General features: G+C 38.7%; 1 protein-coding gene across 8 annotated transcripts; it reads left to right on the top strand.

Annotated features, from left to right (window-relative positions):
* Positions 1–374: 374 nt before the first annotated feature.
* Positions 375–22060, top strand: LOC131900992 (vomeronasal type-2 receptor 116-like). 8 transcript variants are annotated; one of them, XM_059252307.1, is made up of 7 exons: positions 375–580; positions 10628–10907; positions 11294–12100; positions 14004–14228; positions 14999–15122; positions 19491–19496; positions 21156–22060. In XM_059252307.1, the coding sequence occupies exons 1-7, from the start codon at positions 375–377 to the stop codon at positions 22058–22060; spliced, it is 2553 nt and encodes an 850-aa protein (XP_059108290.1). The 8 variants fall into 8 exon arrangements, with proteins under 8 accessions (XP_059108290.1, XP_059108291.1, XP_059108292.1 ...); XM_059252308.1 differs by lacking the exon at positions 19491–19496 and adding an exon at positions 5166–5178 and having other exon boundaries at positions 10641–10907; positions 14999–15119; positions 21150–22060; XM_059252309.1 differs by lacking the exon at positions 19491–19496 and adding an exon at positions 5166–5178 and having other exon boundaries at positions 10641–10907.
* The last annotated feature ends 3172 nt before the right edge of the window (positions 22061–25232 follow it).

Below are 25232 nucleotides of genomic sequence, written 5' to 3'. Positions count from 1 at the left end.
TGGTGTTCATGCACATGGGTGTTGAAACAGGACGGGAGCCCCAGCTGCTCAACAGGAGAGTGTCCCTGGGGCATTGACACTCTGCACATAAATGACATCATGGCATCTGTGGCTGCAGACTGTGATTCTCACAACATGTTTTCCTACCAGTGTTTATGAAAGGTGGCAGACCTCAGGTGCAGATCCTTAGGCCAGAAATTTCCAGATGCATCCAGGAATCATGACACAGATGGGCATATGGGAACCGCGATCTACACACATGATCCCCATGCGGCTAGAGGAAGAAAACAGGCACTTAGACTTAAAGGCATGTGTCATGTTGGTCTGCAGGAGAAAAGGGTTTCACTTCTGCTCAGTCTTAGATCCTGGGAGTCATGGAGAAGCTGTGTGCTCTCCTGATTTCCCTCTTGCTCCTGAAGTTTTCTCTCATCTTGTACAGTTGGACAGAAACCAGCTGCTTTTGGAGAATAAAGCATGATGAAGAGGATGGTGGAGGTTTGAGGAATGCCTGTCAGTTTTTACTCTACTTGTCTCCAGAACCACCCGAGGAAGATTTGTATAATAATATGACGGATTTTATGTAAGTCATTCACTTCTACATTTCCAGCATCAATGTCATAAGATAGAAGTGTGTGTAAGAAAACTCAGGAAGTTCTATTCTGTGGTTCCCTCTGTCATGCTTGAACCACAGAAGATTTTCTCCTTTATTGATCACTATTTTGGTATTTTCTCATGCATTTTATTGTACTGTGGTTTTCTTAGATTAGATTCCAATTCACTGTTCTGGAAGGTGAGAGAAACGGGTTTCTCTTTCTTGTCTCCTCATGTTTCTCCTGATTGTGAAAGCTGTCATGGCCCAGAGTCTCAGAATAGGACATGAAAACACAAATGCAAACCACTGGCATGAGTTCAGTGTGAAGAGGCTGTGTTACAGTGTCTCTTCAAGTGTGTGCCAAGGATTCCTCCATCAGTAATTGTAATCAAACTCTTCATAAAGAGATTTCTTAATTTTGATCTCTAACCAGAGTGCAGAAGTTCACACATAGAAATAGAGGTGTGTGACTAGTATATAAGACGGCAGGTCAAGTATTATATAAATATGTGTGAGTAGACATAGACATCACTTTAAAAATCATCTCTATACCAGTCCCTGATGTTCTTCAGCTGAAAATGATGATGGATAAAATAAAACCATGAGCTGTCAGATTCTATGTCAACCCAATTTTACTTTGCTTCATTTGTGCTCAATCACAGATTTGGGGCATGATTAATATCGGATAGGTGATCGATATTCCTTTGAATTAATTAGTAAATGCAACATGAAGAGAATTTTTGGAGAACTAAAATATTCTTACTGGAAAAGGAGATGTAATTTGTCAATGAGGTTTTCAGATCCTATGTGTTAGATGTTAACACTGGTAGATGCAGAACAGAGATAACAGGGGACATAGTATTGAAATTGCTCAACTTTGTTGCTATATAATGTGCCTGCGTCTTTTTTATTCATGTACTTAGGTTCTTTGTGCTTTTTTGTGGTAATTTTCAAGAATATATTGCAACTGTTAGCCCTACTGTCCTGGGCACACTTTCATTCTGGTGGTTGCTTCCCATTACTGTTTTTCAGTTTCAGGTCAACAGGGTTGGCATTTCTGTCATCTCCTCTTTGATATTCTACCTCATAATAAAAATTCTCATTAATGACACTTTAACAAAGTTATTCACATGGCTGATCCTTTATTGCAAAATGTATTGAACCAAATTTAAACACACGTATTATACCTTTTAGGGTCTTTCACATAATTTTTTACATATAAATAGTGAATAACAATAAACTTAGAAAACCTTCCTATCTCTACCAATGGAAACCAGACATTTGATGAACTCTTAATTATCATACATACTTATTGGATTCAGCATAACTTAAGATGAGGCACAAACACTCATATCAAGGAGGACAAGGCAAACTAGTAAAAGGAAAATGGTCCCAAGAAGGCAAGAGAGTCAGATATACCCTGACTCCCACTGTTCAACATCCCACAAAAACTGAAAGCTAAACAATCATAACATATGCAGAGGACCTAGCACAGAGCCTGCAGACACTGATTGTCACATTAGTCTCTGTGAGCCTGTAAGAGCCTTTCTTTGTTGATTCTATGAAGTGTGTTCTCCTGGGGTCCTTGACCACTCTGGGCCTCCATCCTTCCTCCCCTTCTTTTTCAGTGTTCCCTAACTCTGCCTGTTTTTCAGGTGTGGGTCTCTGCACCTTATCCGATTAGGTGCTCAAGGTACTCTTTCTGATGATGATCAGACTACACTGTTCTATGGATATAGTAGAGTAACATTGGAAATCATTTCATTGACTTCTATCTTTCCTTCCTTCCCTCCTTCCTTCCTTTCTTTTTCTTCTTTTGTTCTTCCTTTCCTTATTTTTCTTTCTTCCTGTCAGTCATGTTTGGTTTTACTATACATTTCTGAGCCATCCAACTTGCAGTTGTCTTTCTCTACTCTCTCCCTTCCTCCATGTGTCCCACACCTGATCGCTCCTGTTAACATCTCCACCCATTCCCTGTCCAAGTGCAAAAATCTATTCAATTTCAGCCCTCTGTTGATTTCCTGTCATCGACTTCTCTTCTGTGGGCTTGCCTGGTTTTTTTTTTTTTTTTGAGCTGTCAGATGTGCTGTGAAGTAGTTAGTGTGGTATCTAATTGTTTTCATACACACCCTTAGTGCTGGCATCACTTCATGGTGTCTCATAAGTTTTGGTATATTGTGTATTCCTTTTCCCTGAACTACAGAAAGTCTTTAATTTCTTTCTTTAGGTCTGTCTTGATCCAGTAGTCATTTAATATAGTGCTTCTTACACATGAATTGTCATCTTTTGGTTGTTGTTGAAATATACTTTTATTCCATGAGGGTCAGATAACAGGGTGTTATTTCAATGTTCTTGTATTTGTTGAGACTAGCTTTGTGTCCAAGTATGTGATCACTTTTGGAAAAATTTTCATGACATGCTGTGGGATCTTCTGTATGGCAAATGTGTTGCTAATTAGTCAATAAATAAAACACTGATTGGCCATTGGCTAGGCAGAAAGTGTAGGCGGGACAAAGAGGAGAATAAAACTGAGAAGTGGAAGGCTGAGTCAGAGAGACACTGCCAGCCGCCACCATTGACAAACAGCTTGTGAAGATGCCGGTAAGCCATGAGCCATGTGGCAAGGTATAGATTTATAAAAATGGATTAATTTAAGCTGTAAGAACAGTTAGCAAGAAGCCTGCCACAGCCATACAGTTTGTAACCAATATAAGTCTCTGTGTTTACTTGGTCGGGTTTGAGCGGCTGTGGGACTGGCAGGTGAGAGAGATTTGCCCTGACTGTGGGCCAGGCAGGAAAACTCTAGCTACAATGACATGCTAAGAAGATGATATATCTTTTTCTTTTTGGGTGAAATATTTTAAGTTTCTCTTTCATAGTTTTCAGAGTACCTTCACATGCCAAAAATACTAGAATGTATGTGCAAAGGTTGTATGGAGGCAGCAGCTTAACCTCTGCATAGTCAATGAATTGTATGGATGTCATCTTCAACAATGAGGCCTTGCTATCCATTTGCAGGAATATATTATTATTTTGCAAAGAGTTGGTGGTGCTTGTGTTTTCCATGGTACCTCATTGACCAACAACAAAATTGTATGTATCCCAGTTCTAGTCCTGGAAGCATTATTTGGTGAGTGGGGTTGCCAGTTGAAACACCATCTCCCTCATGATTAGGAGACATCATTAGGATCATTTTCACATATTTAAGGAAATATTCACTGCACTGGATTTCCTTGTCACTCCTTAAATTCCCCTAAATGCTACATGTTTTTGCCCACATTCCCTCCCTCTACTTTTTTGCCTCCAGTTTGTAGTGGTATTTGCCTACTTTGGCCCAAAGTAAGAAGTGCTTCTTGCCACTGTATGTGACCTCTTAAAAGGAGAGGAAAGAGTGATCATGAAGTTCTTCTCTGTTTTACCCATTTATTTTATTTTTTATCCTCCTTTTAAGATGTCACATACAATGTCAAGCAGCACTGGCTTCTTTGGGCTCCATAGTCCCAGGTTATGGGCAAAGCAAATAGCCTTATATTTCCTCCTTTTTTGTCTCAATTAGAAGGTTCTAAACTTAATGCAAACTATATACAGTAAGAATGATTATCAAATGTTATCCAGTAAATACAAAGGGTAAATCACATAAAGAAAAATGGAACTACAACTGACAAAAACAACATCAAACAAGAAACACATGCTACATGTCTAGATCATAGGTAAATGGCCAAATGTCAAGATGATTCCAATAGCTGCCCTAGCCTGAATATACTAAGTTTAGTATCTAAGATGTTCTTAGCTAAGATAAGAGGGGATTATAACTGTAACTATCTAATCTTCAATCCCATCAAAGATCTAAGAAGGAAGATATTAGTACCTGAGAACACACAATTTGCAAGCAAACAATTACCAAAAAAATTGAGAATAGACAGAGACAGCTGACAATATGGACAGTCACCTAAAAATTGGGAGCATCATTGTGGCATTCATTCTGACTACAGTCCGAGAATATCTGACAGACAATTTTTAGAAGCAGGAATTTTGGAAAAGCATCTTATCGTGTCTTGGCAAGGTTCAGAAGTCTCTTTTCCTTGTGTCCCACTCATCCAAAAAGGACAGTATGCATACTGTCAGCAGTTAAGGCAAGGTCAGTCTTTGCCCAGCAGGCCAATTTGTGCCAAGAAGAAGACAAACTTATAGAGGGAGTGTCTTAGAACCCCAACATTCTCTCGGGAGTAGATCAGTGCTGCTGGGAACTATTGTGCCTCTCATAAACAGAATTGTAAATTATCAAAACGATTAAATGCCATAGTCTATAGGTCTATGAAATATTTGAAGACTACTGTCACTAGAGTTTTCCTGCCTGGCCCACAGTCAGGACAAATCTCTCCCACCCACCAGTCCCATAGCCACTCAGACCCAACCAAGTAAACACAGAGACTTATATTGCTTATGAACTTTATGGCCATGGCAGGCTTCTTGCTAACTGTTCTTATATTTTAAATTAATCCATTTCTATAAATCTATACCTTGCCACTTGGCTCGTGGCTTACCGGCACCTTCCCATGCGGCTTGTCATGAGGGTGGCTGGCAGTGTCTCTTCCACTCAGCTTCCTGTTCTCTCAATTCTCCTCTCTGTTAGTCCCACCTATACTCCCTGCCTGGCCACTGGCCAATCAGTGATTTATTTATTGACCAATCAGCAACACATTTGACATACAGACCATCCCACAGCAGACTACCTGTCCATCTGACATGATTTCCTGTAAATCTGGAAAGCTTACCTAACTTAACTATTGATATGACAAGCATGGGTGACTATTAATCTGTAAGTCTTACCTCCCTAAATAACTTAAGGACTCAGGTTTCACATAATCCATATAAGTAATCTGTAAACAGATATAGTATATATGGACAATGACCTCAAAATTGTGACAATACACAAAATATCTTAAATAGAGTTAGAAATGTACTTTTGTGACTTCTTTATACATGCTTTTTTATTTACTTGATTTTATATAATAGTCAGTTATAGATTGTGGAAATTGTGCACAAATTATTTCCAACATGTCTTGCATGAAATATTGCCCAGGGTAAGGCAATTTAACCTACCCTGGGGGAAGAACTTCAACCAATATCTCTTAACTGGTTGAGAATTACTATAAGTAGGTACTGTGAAGGCAGATAATTTCCCTGTGCTTTTCTTGTAGAGGTAGTGTTAAAAAACAGTCTTTTAAGTCAGTAACTATAATAGGTCATCTTTTAGGTAACAGAGAAAGCAAAGGTGTTCCAGGCTGTACAGATCCTGTTGACTGTATGACATTATTGATGGTTCTCAGATCCATCAGTATTCTCCATTGAACAGATTTCTTTTTAATCACAAATACAGGAGAATTTGAAGGGCTGGTAGATTCTTCAATATGCTGAGCATTTAACTGCTCCTGAACAAGCTGTTCTAAGGCTTGTAGTTTGTCCTTTGTCATCGGGCATGGTCCAACCCAAACAGGTTTACTAGCTAGCTATTTTAAAAGCAGAGCCATTGGTACCTCTGAGAGTTTAATGGTGGTTGTGCTCTGTTTGTGTACAGCCTGAATGATTGGAAGCTATATTTATCATATATCATAATATTATTCCAAGAAACATAAATTGGTCTGTATTCCACTTCTGAGATTGGAGAAATGTTGATCTAGGTATTCCATTGCTGAAACATACCTCTGCCCCAAAGATTCACTGCTACATTAGTCACATACAGCTTCAGCCTTCCTCATTGTCCTTCTGGCCCTATGCATTCAAAATATCTTGTGCTTTGTTTTACCTGAGATGGGGTTCCAATCCCTAGATATAGGACATCTGCCTCTTGAAGTGGACAATTCGGATGCCATAATTTTGGTGTAATTATAGTGAGATCTGCACCTGTGTCCACAAAGCCTTCTAGAATAATGTGATTAATTCATACTCTAAGCTTTGGTCTTTGTTCTTTATGGAGGTCTTCCAAAATATTTGTTTTATCATGTTTTTGGGAGTTTTTGGTCTATTTATCAGAGCTGTTCTGTCATCCATTGCATTACTGTTCTTTACAATAGGCATTGGATTATTTTATTGTCCTGTAGAGGAATTTCCTCCACAATGACTGGAAATGACTGGACCACATTCAATCTAGGGGCCTGGAGGAAGCCCTCTGAGGTGTTTTCCAATGGTAATGGGTTGCATATGTATTGCTTGTTGATCTGCATTCATTGGTCCAGTGTTAGCCTTTGCCACATCTTCTGCATAATCCAGTAGGTTGAGGTCTCCTGTTTGGGTTATTTCTATAAGAAGCATTGCTTCTAGGAGCACCCTGAGAGTAATTTTTTTTCTCATGACCAGGTGTACTACAGTTAAAATACTTTAATGCCTTCTTCCACATAAGTTTTCACCCTCCCATTCCCAGTCCACCTATAATATATATTCTATTTCTCCACCCCCATTGCAATCTGCATGCTCTCTGTCATGTCTTCTATACCTCATCTCTCTGAGTCTACAGTCTGTCGCTGTGTTATCATGTACTTAGCAAATAATATCCACATATAAATGAGTATGGACCATATTGATGTTTTGTGTCTTCATTATCTTACCTAGAGTAATTTTTTTCTAGTTCATCCCATTTGTCTCCCAATTTCATGGTGTCATTTTTTTAACTGCTGAGTAATACCTCATTGTAGAAATGTACCATACCTTTTCTTTTTCAATTTTTCCATTTAGAGACATGTATGTTGTTTACTCTTTCTGGCAAATAAGAATAGAACAGCAATGAACATGGTTGAGAAAATATCCTTTTGATAGGATGAAGCATCCTTTAAGAATATTCATAAGAGTGGCATATCTGGATCTTGTGGTAGAATGATTCTCATCTTCATGAAGAATAACTACACTCATTTCCATATTGGCTGTATAAGTGTCCACTCCCATCCACAATGGAGGAGTGTTCCACTTGCTTTGCATCCTCATGAGGGTGAACTATCAATTGTGTTACTGATCTTCAATATTCTGACATATATAAAATGTAACCTCAGTGAAGTTTTGATTTACATTTTCCTGATGACTAAGAATATTGAACATTTCTTTGAAACTTCTGGGACATGTGATATTCCTCTTTGGAGAGTTCTACATAGGGAAAAGTGGCTGGCTAAAGAAACCCACCCTGAATCTGTATCCCAGAACTAGGGAAATGTGGATCAGATCAGGGCAGAGAGAAACACAGTTTGGCTCAGTCAGATCAGAGCCATCTCTGCCCCTGGCCAACTGAGTTGTGAAACCAACCAATCACAGAGCAGGATAGTAGAATCCTGGGCTCCAAGTCAACCCCTCATTGACTCCACCCAAAAAAATTCCTATGTAAACCATCCTACCTGGTCAGTTAGAAAAAAAATGGCTGTTCTCTTCACCCTGGTAGAGGCAGCCACTCTCCTGGACATCTCCTTTCCAAATAAATCTCTTTCTCAAAAAAGATTTGGGTGTGAAGATCTTCATTCACTGGCCCAGAGAAAATCCTTGCTGAGATGTCCCTCAGAGGCCAACCAAGGGAGAGCTGAAAGAGCAGAGAAGGAGGAGCTGAACAGAAGATCTTTGCTGAGTTGTCTCTCAGTGGACACAGAAAGAGTGAGCTGAAAAATAACACTTTTCTCTGAAGCTAAAGGAGATTGCAAAATTTCTGCAGGGGTTTCCCCTTTTGCAGTGTGAAGTATAAGAAGCATCATCTTAGGCCAGAGAAGCAGAGCTCTGCTAAAAAGCCCCCTTAAGTGGGTTCATAGCAAAGCTCAGCTGTAGCAGCTCTCCAGGAGAGGAGCAGGATTGCTATATCCTGCTGGGAGATCATCCACCTTCACACCATTTATACCATTATTTTCCCAAATAGTCAGGATACCCTTCCCTGCTGAAGCAGTTCCAGGCATGACTTTCTTGAGAAGTCAGAAAAATTGTCCCTTTTTCAGGGTTGGGCTACTTCTTTGCAGTTCCAGCAGTCAGAGCTGTGCACAGAAGCTCCAGGTATCCAGGAAACCATCAGGGCAGAGCTGTTGTTCTCAGCAACTCCAGGTGTCCAGGATACCTCACCCTCCAGGGCTGAACTGTCTCCTTGCATTTCAGCCATCATCAGCTTGAGATGAGGTCTAAGCATCTCAAGGTGTTTCCTGACTCCCCAGGTAGTCAGGACACCTTTCCCAGAGTTTCAATACTCATGTTTTGCTGCTAAAATCTGGGACTAAACCCAGAGTTGTTGCAACCAATTTACTTACATTCTCTGTTTAGATTTGTCCTCCATTTATAATTGGATAATTTAGTTTGTTGATGTCTAGTTCAGTTCATTATATGCTTTGGAAATCAACTCATTATATATTTGGAAATCAGTTCTTTATATTTTATCTGATGTGGGGGTTGCTGAAGACCTTTTCCTATTTTGTAGGCTGCCATTTGGCCCTATTGATGGTTCTCTTTGCCTTACAAAAGCTGTTCAATTTCATGAGGTATCACTTATTAATTTTCAATCTTAGAGCTTGCACTATTGGTATTGTGTTCAAGAACATGTCACCTGGCCATGCGCTCAAGGCTCTTTGCAACTTTCTTTTCTATCAGGTTCAGTGTAAGTTGTTTTATATTGAGTTCTTTCATCGTCATGGACTTGAGTTTTTTGCATGGTGACAGATATGGATCTATTTGCATTCATCTACATGTTGATGTAGTTATGTCAGCACCATTTTTTTGAGATGCTTTCTATTTTCCTTTGTATAATTTTGGTTTCCTTTTCAAAAGCCAGGGGTCCATCAATTTTTGGTTTAATATCTGGACCTTTCACTTGATCCCACTGGAAAAACTCCCTGTTTTTATCCTAATACCCTGTATTACCTGTGGTTTTTATTGTTATAGCTTTGTCACGGAGCTTGAAATCAGAGACAATGTTAACTATGGGGTCATTTTATTGTAGAGAATTGTTTATCTATCCTGGTTTTTTTTTTCCATTTGATATTGAGTATTGTTTTTTTCAAGATCTGTAAAGAATTGTTTTGGAATGTGATGGGAATTGCTTTGAATCTATATTTGGATTTTGGTAAGATTGACATTTTAACTATGCTAACGCTACCAATTCTTGAGCATGGGAGATCTTTCCATCTTCTGAGATTTCTTTCTCTTTCTTTCTTCAAATACTTGAAGATTTTGTCATGCAGGACTTTCATTAGCTTGGTTAGAGTTATACCCATATGTTTTTTTTTAATTTGTGGCTATTGTCAATGGGGTTGTTTTACTGATTGTTTTTTCAGCCCATTGATCATTCATATATAAGAGGACATGTGATGTTTTTGAGTTAATTTTATATTTATGCACAACATTGAATGTGATTATCAGCTGTAGCAGTTACCTGATAGGATTTTAGGGTCACTTGTGTATACTATAATAACCTCTGCAAATATTAATAGTTTGACTTCTTCCTTTTTTATTTGTATACACTTGATCTTTTTTAATTCCTAGTTACAGCATGAGCTTGGGAAGAGCAGGAGACATCTACATTGGATTGAAGGCCAGGATCTATTGTGTGATTTTTTGATATACTCAATATGGTCAAGAAACTTTGTACACATGAATGAAAATTTTAATGAATAAAATTTGCTCAACTTTAATCCTTCTTTAGTTATCCTTTAACAAATTAAGGATAAAGTGCCATTCTGTAGATATATGGTTCATGTAACTGTTTTTTTCATATTTCTCTAGAGAATGACAATCACAAAACAAATGTAGAGCAGACTGAATGTCTAGGCCTGTAGATGGCATTCAGGGATCACAAAAGCCCCTTATGTATTTTCACAAAGAGAAAAACTGTTATCTAAGAATGATCTATTTAGATGAGTTCTGGAAATGCTTTCATCTTTAAAGATCACTTTTTCCATACCCTGATATGAAGAAATACAGAATTAATATACAAATTTAGAGGGGGCATAGAAAAAGTTTTATTTCATTGGCTTTGAACATTTCATATTTGTAATATCCTCTATGATGCTCTTGTGTCATTTTTAGAGTACCGACAGAGAAATTCGAGTTTTTTCTGGCATTGATTTTTGCTACTGAAGAGATCAACAGGAACCCTTATCTTTTACCCAACATGTCTTTGCTATTTTCCATCCTTGTTGGAATGTGTTCTAATACAACAAATGTAATCGATCTAATACATTCACCACAATACATTCTTCCATTACATCCTAATTATAGCTGTAGAAAATCTACATGTGATATATCACTTATAGGACCATCATGGAGTACATCTATAAAAATGACAACCCTTATCAAATCTCCAAAGGTGAGACAGAGTGATAAAAAGTAGAGATAACAGCTTGTCTATGCCCATCCCAAGCTTCTACAGAGAATGAATGAGCAGCATGAGTTGATGTGTGTTGATGTATATATTCTAAAGGATTAAGAAATCACTTTTTGGTGTGTCACCAACATTTCTTTGAATTACAAGAATAGATAGATTGGTGTGGGGGGGAATGCAAAACTTTTGTTGAACCTTCAGACTTGTCATAAATATTCTAGAATCCAATAGAACTAAAACACAACTTTGACAGGTTAATCTATCTGTCCTCTGTAGGAATTCTGGAAGGTGAGTAACACAAGTCATATCTAGGAATGAACTTCCTGCCTATTACATTCCCCACATTGATTTCTTTGTTCTTCATCTTTCAGATTTTCTTTGGACCATTTCACCCTATCCTAAGTGATAATGTCCTATTTCCCTATATCTACCAGATAGCACACAAGGATACATGTTTGCCCAAGGCCATGGTCTCTTTGATGCTTTATTATACATGGACCTGGGTAGGGCTGGTTGTCTCAGATGATGACCAGGGAATTCAGTTTCTCTCAGACATAAGAGAAGAGATGCAAAAAAATGAAATCTGCTTAGCTTTTGTGAATGTGACCACAGATAACATGCAATTATACACAGCAAGGGCTGGAATCTATGATAAACAAATCATGGCATCATCAGCAAAGGTTGTTATTATTTATGGTGAAATGAACTCTACCCTAGAAGTGAGCTTCAGAAGGTGGGGCTATTTAGGTGTACAGAGAATCTGGGTCACCACCTCACAATGGGATGTCAACACAAGTAAGAGAGATTTCAGCCTTGACCTCTTCCAAGGGACTGTCACTTTTGCACACCACCATGGAAAGGTTTTCAAATTTAGGAATTTTATGAAAATAGTGGACATTTCCAAATATCCAGTAGACATTTCTCAGATGAGAACAAAGTGGAATTATTATAACTGTTCAGTCTCTGAGACCAACTTTAGCTCAATGAATTATTATTCATTCAACACTACATTAGAGTGGTTATCACAACACAAATTTGACATGGTCATGAGTGCAGAAGGTTACAATTTATACAATGCTGTGTATGCTGTTGCCCACACCTACCATGAAATTATTTATCAAGGAATAGAGTCTCTGCGTACAGCCAAACTCAGAGGATTATTCCGTAGCTGTCATCAGGTAAATTATCTTACTTTCCATCATGCTTAAGTCATTATATTTTTAAATGGCCCCACAAATGTTCATATGTATTTGACAGGGACTACTCTCTCAATACAAAGATTTCTATTCTCAAAACTCTCTAACATAAATTATGGTGATATATTATTTGTACTAAAATGTTATTTGTATGTTAATAAATAAAGTTGCCTGGGGGTTAGAGCTATTAGCAAGCCATAGGAAAGCTGGGCGGTGGTGGTGCATGTCTTTAATCCCAGCACTTGGTAGGCAGAGCTAGGTAAGTCTCTGTGTGTTCGGTGATACAGCCAGCATTGGATACACACACCTTTAATCTCAATACCAACCATAGAAGACCTGGAGGTATGTACAGACAGGCAGTGACGAGACGGTCATGTGGTTGGTTTTACAACCAATGAGAAGGTAGAACAGAAAGTCTATATAAAGACTTTAACACAGGAAGTAGCTCTCTTTTAGAGAGGTAGGACCACCGCAGGAGGAAGGGTAAGGTTCTAGCTCTTAGCTCTGACCTCTTGGCTTTCTTCTTTGCATTGGTTCTGTGTTTCTTATTTAATAAGATGGTTGGTTATATCTACAATAAATATTTTATGTTGATAAATGGACTTCACAAGATTAACATTCATGGATGACAACTTTTTGTATGTAAAACAGTTATTTTTGTGAATATTTATTTCAATATTTTAATAAATGAGTTCAATATTGGAAATAGTCACTGAAAATTTTATCATAAAATTCTTAAGTGACAACTAGAAGAGAATTTCTTTCTAGAGACACAAAATATGTTTTGGTAAGTGTTATAAATACTTGTTTATATGAAGTATCAATTAAGTATATAGACAAATAATAGGGACTGCATGGTGTTAATGATTTTACTTTTATCTCTTATATGTATATTGTATTTGCATGATATGCATTCCCTCTATTACTTTCAAAAACTTCCATGTAGCATGAATCTCAAAAGTTCTTAATAAAATCAAACCTGAGCCAGGTATTGTGGTGAACTGGAAGATCAGAGAACCAGAACAAGCCACATCTACCTCACCTTGCCAGATCCTCAGCTGGTCTTGTTTCCTCAGACTGGAGGCCTCTGAGTCCTCATCCAGAATGGGTCTCAGCTGAACTGCTGCTAGAAGCCTAAAAACTTAACCAGCCAAATGCTTAACCAGGGCAAATCCTCCAAGTTTCTGGTCCTCATGCTATAAATATCTTTCTGCTTTCAACCATCACTCCCTGGGATTAAAGGCTCACTTCTTGGGATTAAAGGCATGTGCCACCATGCCTGGCTGTTTCCAATGTGACCTTGAACTCACAGAGATCCCAGATGGATTTTTGCCTCTGGAATGCTAGGATTAAAGGTGTGAATGCCACCATTTTCTAGTGTATCTAGTGGCTGTTCTGTCTCTTACCCCAGATAAGTTTATTAGGGTGCACAATATTTTGGGGAGCACAATATCATCACACTTCCAGTCTTCTAACTGCTTAATTTTACAACTTGCTTTTTTTAAAATTAATTTTTGCTACACACACACACACATACACACACACACACACAGACACCCCCCCACACACACACATAAACAAACAAATTAACCCACACTCATACTTAAGTAAAATCATCCCTTTGGACAGTTTTCATGAAAGTAACAGATGTTTAGATCTCTTTCACTATGTTATTATTTGTTATTTCTTCTATTTCCACCATGAATAATGCATATGAAGTGTAACAAAATGTAATTACATATGAGATATCTTATATTTAACTAAATAAGATACCTTCAATATTGTTTTCTTTTCTGGAGCACATTGAAAATTATGGGTCATTTTCAATGTCACTTTGCCTTACTGGATAAGCACAGGTAATCATTTAATCATGTATCTCTCTTAGGTGGCTTCTTTGCTGAAGAAGAGTGTATTTACTAACCCTTTTGGAGAGCTGGTGGACATGAATCTGAGAGGAAAACTGTGTGCAGACTATGACATATACAACATTTGGAATTTCCCACAAGGTTTTGGATTGAAGGTGAAATTAGGAGGTTATTCCTCCTATTTCCCACAGAGCCAACAACTGCACATTTCTGAAAACTTGGAGAGGACCATGGGAGCAGCACTGGTGAGTACACCATCATTTTTATTCCTTGCAGTACATCTGTGCTGTAAAAATGTGTGGGATCAGAGTGATGCTTGGTGATTAACAACAGTCACTGCTCTTAGGAAAAGCCCAAGCTCATTTCATCCAGCTCTGTGTTTGATGATTTACAACTTCCAACAAGTTCAGGTCATGGGGATACAATTCTTGGGGCATCCATGGATACCTAGGGTTGTATTTCAATTGACCTCACACCACAGAAACAGATATACAAAGTAAAAACCAAATATTTAGATTATTAAAATTTTGTAACTAGATAGAAACCATGAAATTTTGTGATTCTGTGTGAACATTTTTATAGCTTAATCAAGGATAGCATGTAATTGTTTCCAGAAACCTGTTTCTGGATCACAAACTTCCATTTTAACTTAAAATTTAAGGCTTTTAGAAACTCCTACCACATGCCTAGTTTTCTTCATTCTGTGACTCTATAAAATCTCACCCTGTCTTCTCCCCCACCCAAGTCATCATGCTTGATTTTGATTTTAAACCCTTCGGGAGCAATGCATGCCTCCTAAGCATGCCTTTTGGATCACTTTGATCAGGGAAGACACAATTTCTGATCTCTACAATCAAACTTGATACATACAATGTGACTCAATATAAATAAATATTGTAGGTCCTTCAACTTCATTGCAGGCTTATAGAAAATGATCAGATACCTGAATATGACATGAAATGTATGATAATAGAAGAATATTTGTAACCTGTGTCTGTTATTTTGTTTGTTTCAGCTTCCAACTTCTACATGCAGTGTGGCATGCACTCCTGGATTCAGGAAATTTCATCAGGAACACACAGCAGACTGCTGCTTTGACTGTGCCTGGTGCCCAGAGAATGAGGTTTCCAATGAGACTCGTATGTGTTTGTCTGCAGAAGACATTGCTAAAATGGAGTATCTTCTCTTTTCAGAAATAGAAAGTCCTTGAAGGAAACTGCAGACATAAAACATGTGCTTTTAATTGAATGATTTCTCTGATATCAACCATAATATGAACTCTGGGAGAAAATTGAACTGTCTTCTTTAAATGAAACATCTTGCTTACACAATGAAGGTTACACAATCTATATTTTCCAAAAAAATCTTTTTTTCAATAAGAAAAGTTTTTCAGTCATTTTACATACCAATCAGAGATCCCTCTCTTCCCTCTTTCAGCCTCCCCCCCAACTTAACTCCATTCCCTACAACAAGAAGGGAAGGCCTCCTACAGGGAGGCACATCCAGTAGAGGCAAGTCCAAGCCCTTTCCCCTGGTTCAAGGATTTATGAGGTGTCCCACTAAAGGTAGTGAGCTCCAAAATGGCCTCTCATGTATCAGATGGATTCTGATCCTTCCTCCAGAGGGCCTCAAAGCAGATCAACCTACACAACTGTGTCATGATGCAGAGAGCCTATTTCAGTCCCATTCAGACTCCACAGCCATTGATCCCACTTTCTGGAGTTTCCACAAGTTTGGTTTGGTCATCCCTGCATGTTTCCCCATCATGGTCTTGATGTCATTGCTCATAAAATCCCTATTCTCTCTCTTTGACTGGATTCCTGGAGCACTGCCTGGTGCTTGGCTGTGGATCTCTGCATCTGCTTCCATCTATGATAACAGATTACTAGAGTAGGCCAGTTCAAGCACCCTCACCACTATTTCTAGTAGTCCAAGCTGTGGTCATCTTTGTGGATTCCTGGCAATTTCCCTTGTACCCACTTTCTCTCTATTCCCATGACATCTCCATCATGGTATCTCTTTCATTGCATTCTCCCTCCATCCCTTTTGCAGACTGACCATCCCATTCTCTTATGTTCTCATCCCCCATACCCTACCCTTTATTGTCAAACCTCACCTCCAGTTCACTCATGAAAATCTCAACTATACCCACCTCCTAGGTTGATCCATGAATTCCTTTTTGGATCTTCCTTGTTAGTTAGCTTCTCTGGAGCTGTGGTATACAGTAAGGTTATCATTTCCTTTATATCTAGTACCCACTTATGAGTGAGTACATACCATATTTGTCTTTCTGAGTCTGGGTTACCTTACTCAGGATGAGTCTTGAACTATTTCCCTCACATGATTAATTGTTTTTTCATGGTTTTCTTAGGTTTCTTTAAGGGAATTATTGATTTCTTCACATTCTTTGTTTGTCTTTTCCTCAAATTTTTAAGGGAATTCTTCGTTTGCTCTTTAAAGGCCTCCAGTATCTTCATGAATTATCTTTAAGGTTACTTTCTTCTGCTTCTGCTACATTGTGATGTTCAGGTCTTGCTATTGTAGAAGAGCTAGGTTCTGGTTATGCCATATTGCTCTTTATGTTGTTATATGTATATTTGCACTCATGTCTGCCCATCTCTTCCTCCAATAGGTGCAAGTGGTGCCTGTGTCTGAGCAAGCTGCCACTGGTCCACTCTGTGGTTGCTGTGTCTGTGTCTTAAACTTAGCTCTTGGTCTAATTGGATCTGGCAGATTCTGAATGTCAAGGAGCTGCTCTTGGTCCAGTCCAAGCTAGGTGATTCTGTGAATCGAGGAGACACTCTTGGTCATTTTTTTTTTATTATTATTATTTTACTTTATTTTATTTTACAATATAATTTACTTATCAGGGCTCTTTGTCTAGTCAGAGCTGACAGATTCTGTGTCTCAGGAAGCCACTCTTGGTCCAAGGAGAGATGGCAGTTTGGTTTCTGTGTCTCAAGAAGTTACTTGGGTCACAGGTGGATGGGTATTGTGGTAGGGTGGGGATCTTGTAAATTGTAGGGTCTGATGGGGAGTTTTGGTGGGGGTGCCTTCATCCAGAAGTTTTCTCTGCTGGCCTGCAACTGGGGCAGAGATGGGTGGGGGTTCCCAGGACTGGCTGTGTTCAAGGGCCTAGAACCTAGAGGCAGGACTCACTGGGTGGGAGAAGAGTCCCTCACTCCAAAAAATGTTTAATAAAAATCAGAAATATTTTGTAGTTTATTCTACAAGAATCTTTTGAACACAGTATTACTATCCATATGTCTAAACTTCCTTCACCATTTGTACAAATTGAATTTAAAACAGAATCAGCCAGTCCACATTATTGTCCACCTGGTACACAGCTTGTCACTGATGAGGACCAGAGAGAGTTTAAGACTCTTGTATTTAATGAAATATATATTAAGTCCTTGAGGAATAGCTTACAGAAAAAAAACAATTTTTTCTTTTTTGATTTTTCGAGACAGGGTTTCTCTGTGTAGCTTTGCACCTTTTCCTGGAACTCACTTGGTAGCCCAGGCTGGCCTTGAACTCACAGAGATCTGCCTGGCTCTGCCTCCCGAGTGCTGGAATTAAAGGCGTGCACCACCACCGCCCAGCTAGAAATAAGCAATTATTGTGAAATGATTAGGATGAGTATTCAGATCCCAAAAATATACCCCAAGATGTGATAATATTCTTCAGCAATCACATCCTACCAAGAAATAAGGACAGTTTTCAGAATAGCCATAATCTTGTATCTCATCTAGGTTGGAAAGTGCAGTTGGGAACAAAAAGAGACTTTCTAAAAGAGAGGGAACTGAAGAAAAATACCTGATGATTGTCTCCTGAGCCACTAATACATGCAGAGATGCATGTGTGCTCACAATGACATGCAAAAATCACTCACTCAAAAAGTCATATGTACACATTTATGCATACCATGTAAGTATAAGCATATACTCAATTTAAATCTTTTTTAGTTTAAAATTAATTATGCCCTCTTCATTTCTCCCTTCAATACCAGCATTAGCCTCACTTGAAACACAGTGACAAGTCTACTCAATTCTCAAGTCAATAGCAAAAGGACTAGAAAGGTAGATTAAATCCAAATACATTATATGAATGGATGAATTTTAAATACAATGTTAAAAATATCTAAATTTTTATGTTGTAACGTATTCAAAATTCATGAGTTGTTTGGATTTTTTTCTTCTAATACATGGTGAGTAGTGGCAAGAACCAAGGTAACTGTGAAATTATAGATATCCACATACCAGATGTCATTGAAATAAAAAAGTAGAAAAAGTATGTGTTCTTTTGTCCAAATATTTATATTAAATGTTGATGTTATGAACTTAAAACTAGGGCATTTTGGTGCATGAGAGTACAGCTTTCTTTAATGGAAATAGTGATTTATGCAAACAGTGTGTACCTGAGAGAATTGTCAATCATTGACTCTGTATGAAGATACAGACCAACGGCACAAGCAAAACGCACATACATAGCATTGTATCCCCTGCCTTTGTGGTCTGGGCATGCTGTCTTAGTCAGTGTTCTATTGCTATGAAGAGGCACCATGAACATGAACATTGTTTTTTGAGAAAAGCATTGAATTATGGCTCACTGACACTATCAGAGGTTCAGTCTATTGTAATTACAAGGAGCCCGGCCGCACACAGGTAGATATGGTTCTGGAGAAGTGGCTGAGTGTTCTCTTTCCAGATTCTCAGGCAGAAGGAAGAGAGAGACACTGGGGCTACTTGTGTTTACTCAGAAACCAAAGCCCATTGTCAATGACACACTTCCTCCAAAAATGTCACAGGTACCACAAGAAAAAATCACTTAATCCTTTTCAATCATGCCTCTCCCTGGAGAACAAGCATAATAATCTAGGAGCCTCTGGGGGTCATTCTCACTCAAAATCCTACATAATGGTCTCTCGTCCCCCTAGGCTCATAGGCACATCATAATTCAAAATGCATTTTGTCCAAAGTTAAAAAATCCAGCAGGGCAAACTCCAAATTCTGCATCTCTGTGTCTATTTTAAAGCACTCTTCAAATCTCCAATACCTTTTTCTGTTTTGTTGATTGTAACAAACTACTCTCTCTTGGGCTGGTTCATCACCCTGTCTGCAGGTATCTTGGCAGGTGCCTCATGACTCCGGCATGTCCAACATCTTGGGATCTCCAATGAAATCTGTGCTTCACCTTCCCTGTTTTTCTCAAAGGCATCTTTTGGCATCCATGTAGGGAAACCTTGGACAAATACATGTAATAGTGACCTTACTTAGCTATGGATGGAGGTTCCACACCTGCCTTCTTCTATCCTTTGCTCAAAGTCAGAACCATGTGACCAAATCTTCCAATTTTTTCTGCTTATTAGGATGTTCAAATACAGTTTTACCTGATTTTTATTTTTAATGATTTCTTTCACAAAAACCTAATGTATTTCATTTCACAAGTTGGAAGCTTAGCTCAGTGCATTCTTACCTTGATGTTGTCATTTATTTTATTCCCTTTAGCAACAGGCTTTCCTTGAAATGTTTTATCTCTTTAAGCTCTGAAATTACCTGCATTACACTTCCTGGGGCTCCTTTTCTTCTCAAACCATTTGTTTAGTATTATTCATTGCTCACCTAGCTTCTTTTCATTATGGATTTGATTAAGAGTGACAATTAATAACCATGTAAGGAAGTGAATGTTGCTCAAGTTTTCCTGGTCTTGTCTGGCCCATGGTCAGGTCAAATATCTATCACTCGCCAGTCCCACAGCCAAGTAAACACACAGAGACTTACATTACTTATAAACTGTTTGGCTGTGGCAGGCTCCTTGTTATCCAGTTCTTATATCTTCAATTAACCCATTTCTGTTAATCTGTATGTCGCCACATGTTCTATGGCTTTACCTGATGCCTTTACATGTTGTTTCCTGGATGGCAGGATGGCATCTCCTTACTCAGCCTTCCACTTCCCACAATTCTCTTCTCTGCTTGTCTCACCTATCCTATACTTTCTGCCTGGCTACTGGCCAATCAGTGTTTTATTTATCAATCAATCAGAGCAACACATTCACAACATCACCTGCAAGTCAACACTAGACTGTCTTAACATTTCCTCAATTTTCCTAATTCAAAACTCTTCAGTTTGGCCTCAAACATATTTTTGGACCAGAACAAGTAGGAACCACACTCTTAGTCAAAATATAAAGGAATATCCTCTGAGCCCTTTAATAATTTTTATGCCTATGAAACTGCTTGAGTTTCAGAGGTTCCCACTGTTCAAATACCCCTCAGGACTGCTTTCCATGATCTCAATAGCATGGCCCATGAAGCCTTACTTAAAACATTCAACTGCTTTCCTAATCCCTAGTTCCGAAGGCCACATTTTGGCAATGAGAAGCATGGCTGGGCCTGTCACAGTAATATTTCACTCCTCCCTATTATTTTTGTCTTCATGTGTGTTATATTACAGTGAAGAGACACCATAACCAAGACAAGACTTATGAATAAAGCATTTAATTGGGGCTTGGTTACAGTTTTAAACCATTTTCGTAATGTCAGGGAACGTGTCTGAACAGAGACAAACACAGTTCTGGAGAAGATGAGTGTTCTACATACAGATCCTCAGGAGCATGAAGAGAGAGACATTGGGGTGTGCTTGAGCTTTTGAAAAAATGAAAGCCCATCCTCAGTGACACACTTCTCCTAACAAAGTCAAACCTACTACAATAAGAACACATATTTTAATCTTTTCAAATAGGTCCATTCCCTAGTGACCGAGCAAAAACATCTCTGAGCATATAGAAGCCTCTCTCACTTTATCCACCACACATTCACAGTACAAAGATCTGGAGATAATAAGTATAATGTTTGAGAATTTAATCTGAGCTGTTTTTATTATCATTTATAAGCCCTAAGAAACCAAGTATTTTCCTCATTTTAAAAACTTGCATGAATATGGAAGTTGATAACTGGGAATAAGAAGCTACTCTGTTCCCTTTATGGTAAAGGTGGTGATTTCCATCACCAAGGATGGATTGCTACAGAGCAGCCTGACCTCACTGCTCCCTATAGCAACAAGAAAAAAATTATCAATGAAGACAAAAACAGTTATTGAGGTATCCTCTGATTAATACAGACACTAAAAGATTAAGAGTATAATGATGGAATTTTTAATTTTCTTCTGCAGATGTGGATCAGTGTGTTCGCTGTCCAGAGGATCAGTATTCCAACCCAGAGCACACACGCTGCCTGCAAAGACATGTCTCCTTTCTAGCTTATGAAGACCCATTGGGGATGACTCTGGCCTGCATGTCCCTGTGCTTCTCTGCTCTCACGGCTCTTGTTCTTGGTGCTTTTGTGAAGTATAATAACACTCCCATAGTGAAGGCCAACAACCGCATTCTCAGCTACATCCTACTGATCTCCATCACAATCTGTTTCCTCTGTTCATTGCTCTTCATTGGGCATCCCCACATAGTGACCTGCATCCTTCAGCAGACCACATTTGGAGTATTTTTCACAGTGGCTGTGTCTACAGTCTTGGCCAAGACTATTACAGTTGTCTTGGCCTTCAAGCTCATGACTCCAGGAAAAAGAATGAGAGGGATACTGGTATCAGGGGCACCTAAATTTGTCATTCCCATCTGTACCTTGATCCAACTCATTCTCTGTGGAATCTGGCTGGTCACAGCCCCTCCCTTTATTGACACAGATACACACTCTGAGCATGGACAGATTATCATTGTGTGCAGCAAAGGCTCAGCTATTGCATTCCATTTTGTCTTGGGATACTTGGGCTCCTTGGCTCTGGGGAGCTTCACTGTGGCTTTCTTGGCCCGGAATCTTCCTGACAGATTTAATGAAGCTAAATTCCTGACCTTCAGCATGCTGGTGTTCTGCAGTGTCTGGGTCACCTTCCTCCCTGTCTACCACAGCACCAAGGGGAAGGTCATGGTGGCTGTGGAGGTCCTCTCCATCTTGGCCTCCAGTGCAGGGTTGTTAGGGTGCATCTTTGTCCCAAAATGTTATGTTATTTTCATGAGACCAGATTTAAATTCTCTTCAAAAGTTCAGAGATAAATCACTTTACTGATCCATTCCTAGTTTTAAGACTTTCAGATGACACTTAAAATATCTCTGTTCCATTTCCTTGGGGTGACCCTCTCTTCCATTTCCAGCTTTCATCATTTCCTATCCAGTTTACCAAGTTTCATAATGTCATCTTTGTTGACCTTACATTTTGGTGGTATTGTGGGTGAGACTTTACTGTATACATTCTGCTCTTCATAGTACACATATTCTCATAGGAATCTCCCTCATATTCAGGCTTTCAAGATCTTTCCTTCCTTCTTCAATTTTCCCTGAGCCTTAGGTTCGGAGGGTTTTGTAGATGGATTGATTGCTTGGTTCTACATGTATATGTTGAATGGGAGGAATCATTCATAAATGGACCCTGTTTGTCTTTATTCCCACCTATTTTTCTATGTGTTATTCTGAAGAGTACTTTCTAGCAACTTGCATGCTAGTCAGTAGGGGAAAGGCTTCTACTTGGGCACCAGGTAGACTTTCCTTATTTGATGACAGAAGTAAGTGTTGTCCCCTGGAATATCACATCAGCAGCTGGTACTATAGAGAAATTCTAACCCACAAGCTTCAGGGATCTATATGGGAAAAGATGTGGAAATATTTAAAGAGGCAGAGGTAGTGAACATCTTCATGGAAGCATTATCACCTAGAAATCAACAGGACTAAACAATCACATGAAATTACAACAGTGTTGGAAACATACATAAGATCTGCAGTGGTACCAGCCAAAAAAATATCACAGTACTAACAAGTAGACATGGACTCAAATCCAATCCATAAACAAGAAATAATGTGCAGTTCTTGCCTTTTGCAAAAGAGACAGCATTTTCTAGAATGGTGTTTGAATGGTTATTTCAACCACACTCCTGGGTCATGCATTTTGTTGTAGCTGGACACACAAGATATATTTCATGGGTTTTTATTTTCTGTGTTCTGGGCAGGGGGCTTTTTTTTGTTCTTTTTCTTCGGGCATTGGTTTATTTTATTCTTTTTGCTTATCTGTTATGATTTCCATTTGTGTTTTGTTTTGTTTAAGAGAGATAAGAAAAAATATAAAATTGGATTCAAAGATATGTGTGTAGGATTGGGGAGCCATTTATAGAGGGGAAAATATGATAAAAATATAGTATTTGGAGGAAAGATTTAATAAAAAGTAAAATATGAAATACATGTATGAAATAACTAATTGAGTTTGTGTTTACATATAAATGTTAAATGAATTGCACTTTTGGGATAATAGCAATTCCCTAGATACACAAACCATCTTACAAGAATCTCAATATCAGGCACAAGAAACCTTTCTCTAGGTCATTTTTCAGGGGAATCCAAAATAAGCTCACAACCATATAAGCTGGGGACACTCATCTTGTTGCTTCCCAGAAATTGAAAACATGCCCTATTAATGAAGACAACACACACTTCAGATACAGATATGCAAGTATTGACATGGAATTGACTGGGAAGCCTCCTGCTTGAGGACCGGATTTCAAAGTATTTGAAGCTGCTAAAAACTGCCAATAAAGAAACACAATTATTATTTTTTTAGCTAAGAATTTTTTTATTCCTTTTATACACCAAAGGTCCCCTTCTTTCATTCTCCTACCCCCCCAGCCTCTCCCTCCCAACACCCCTTACTCCTACTCACAAGAAGGCAAGGCCTCCCATGGGGAGGCACATCCAGTAGAGGCAAGTCTAAGCCCTTCTTCCTGCCTCAAGGCTGCACAAGGTGTCCCACCATAGGTAGTGTGCTGAAAAAATCCCACTCGTGCACCAGGGAAGGATTCTTATCCTTCCACCAGGGGGCCATCCAAACCTTTATCAGTGCTTAAGAGCACTGACTGCTCTTCTAGATGTCCTGAGATCTATTTCCAGCAACCACAGTGGGGCTCAAAACCATCTATAATGAGAGCTGGTGCCCTCTGCTGGTGTACAGGCATAAAAAGGTGTACATAATAAATAAATAAGTAATAAATGAATAAATAAATAAATGTTTAAAAGAAGAGAAATAAATGTAATTATAATAATTTTTCAGCAGTAAAGCTTATGAACCACCATAAAGACTATCACAGCAAGATATATTCAAAGATGTGATTGTGGGAAAGTTATATTTGGGGTAACCAACACCTGTTTAGTCATCTTTAATTCATCCCTCAACAGAAGGGAATTTATGTTTGTTACTGTAAACCTAGCCAAGTGCCTATGATTAGTTATGTCTTAGACTCTAAGGGAGAACCAATGATTCCTATTTCCTGAATCAGTATAATTCTGGAAAATTATTCTTCTAAGCCTGGATAAGCATAGTCCTGGCCACTCATGATAAAGCTTCTTCTTCAATACACTGAATCCAAAGCAGAAACACCCAACTTATCAATAGGTGAGGAACTGGGACACCCAACACAATTTTATACATACATACATAAATACACACACACACACACACACACACACACACACACACACACACACACATGAAACATTTTGGAAAGGGGCAGAAAGACCAGTAAGACCTGGAAGACTAGGGTGTCTGCTGAGGAGTGCCTTTTCTATGGCAATGAAGCTGAACCTATGATATCTTAAGAAGTTTGTTATCTAAATACAGCCTGCACAGTGAAAAGTAGACCTGTCAAAGAGATGAGAGAATTCTGACATGTCCACACCTCTACAGGGAGAACTACAGTCAATCAATGGTACTGAGAGATGGTGATTCCATCCTCTCTACAGATGAGCTCAAACTAGAAACAGTAACTGTACTCATCAGCTGTTTGTGTCTCTTTCTGTGTTGGTGTGCACATCTCTATCTCTCCAGGTATATAAAAATCATGTTAAAGAAAGGGTTTGAATTTCAGATGGAGGGTAGGGACATGAGATGGGGTAGAGAGAGAGGATGTGGTGGAAATGATGTAAATATAGTTCTTCTGCATGAAACCCTCATCAAGTAAAAATTTAAAAAAAATCATATTCCACAAAATATATTGTATAAAATGTCCAATGGAATAAAAAATGTGAATTTCTAAAAGGTGCTCAACCATCAAGGAAATGCAAATTAAAATTCTGTTAAGACACCATGTCACACAGGACCCCCCTGAACTGATTGATGGATTCTTTGAGTGTCCTAGTTCCCAGACAGTCCTTCTCTCTAGATCCTAGGCCATGGGGGCACATTCCATGCCCCTTCCCAA

The sequence above is a fragment of the Peromyscus eremicus genome, unplaced genomic scaffold (genome assembly GCF_949786415.1).
Source record: "Peromyscus eremicus unplaced genomic scaffold, PerEre_H2_v1 PerEre#2#chrX_unloc_1, whole genome shotgun sequence".
Classification (NCBI taxonomy): domain Eukaryota; kingdom Metazoa; phylum Chordata; class Mammalia; order Rodentia; family Cricetidae; genus Peromyscus; species Peromyscus eremicus.
Note: the sequence above shows the minus strand (reverse complement) of the source record. Positions and strands in the feature narration are given on the sequence as shown.

Bases quoted from the DNA above. Each gene is read 5' to 3' on its own strand.
- LOC131900992 (XM_059252307.1), top strand. From the start codon at position 375: ATGGAGAAGCTGTGTGCTCTCCTGATTTCCCTCTTGCTCCTGAAGTTT. The intron at 581-10,627 runs GTAAGTCATTCA...TGTCATTTTTAG, and splicing joins AATAATATGACGGATTTTAT to AGTACCGACAGAGAAATTCG. The intron at 10,908-11,293 runs GTGAGACAGAGT...TTCATCTTTCAG, and splicing joins CCCTTATCAAATCTCCAAAG to ATTTTCTTTGGACCATTTCA.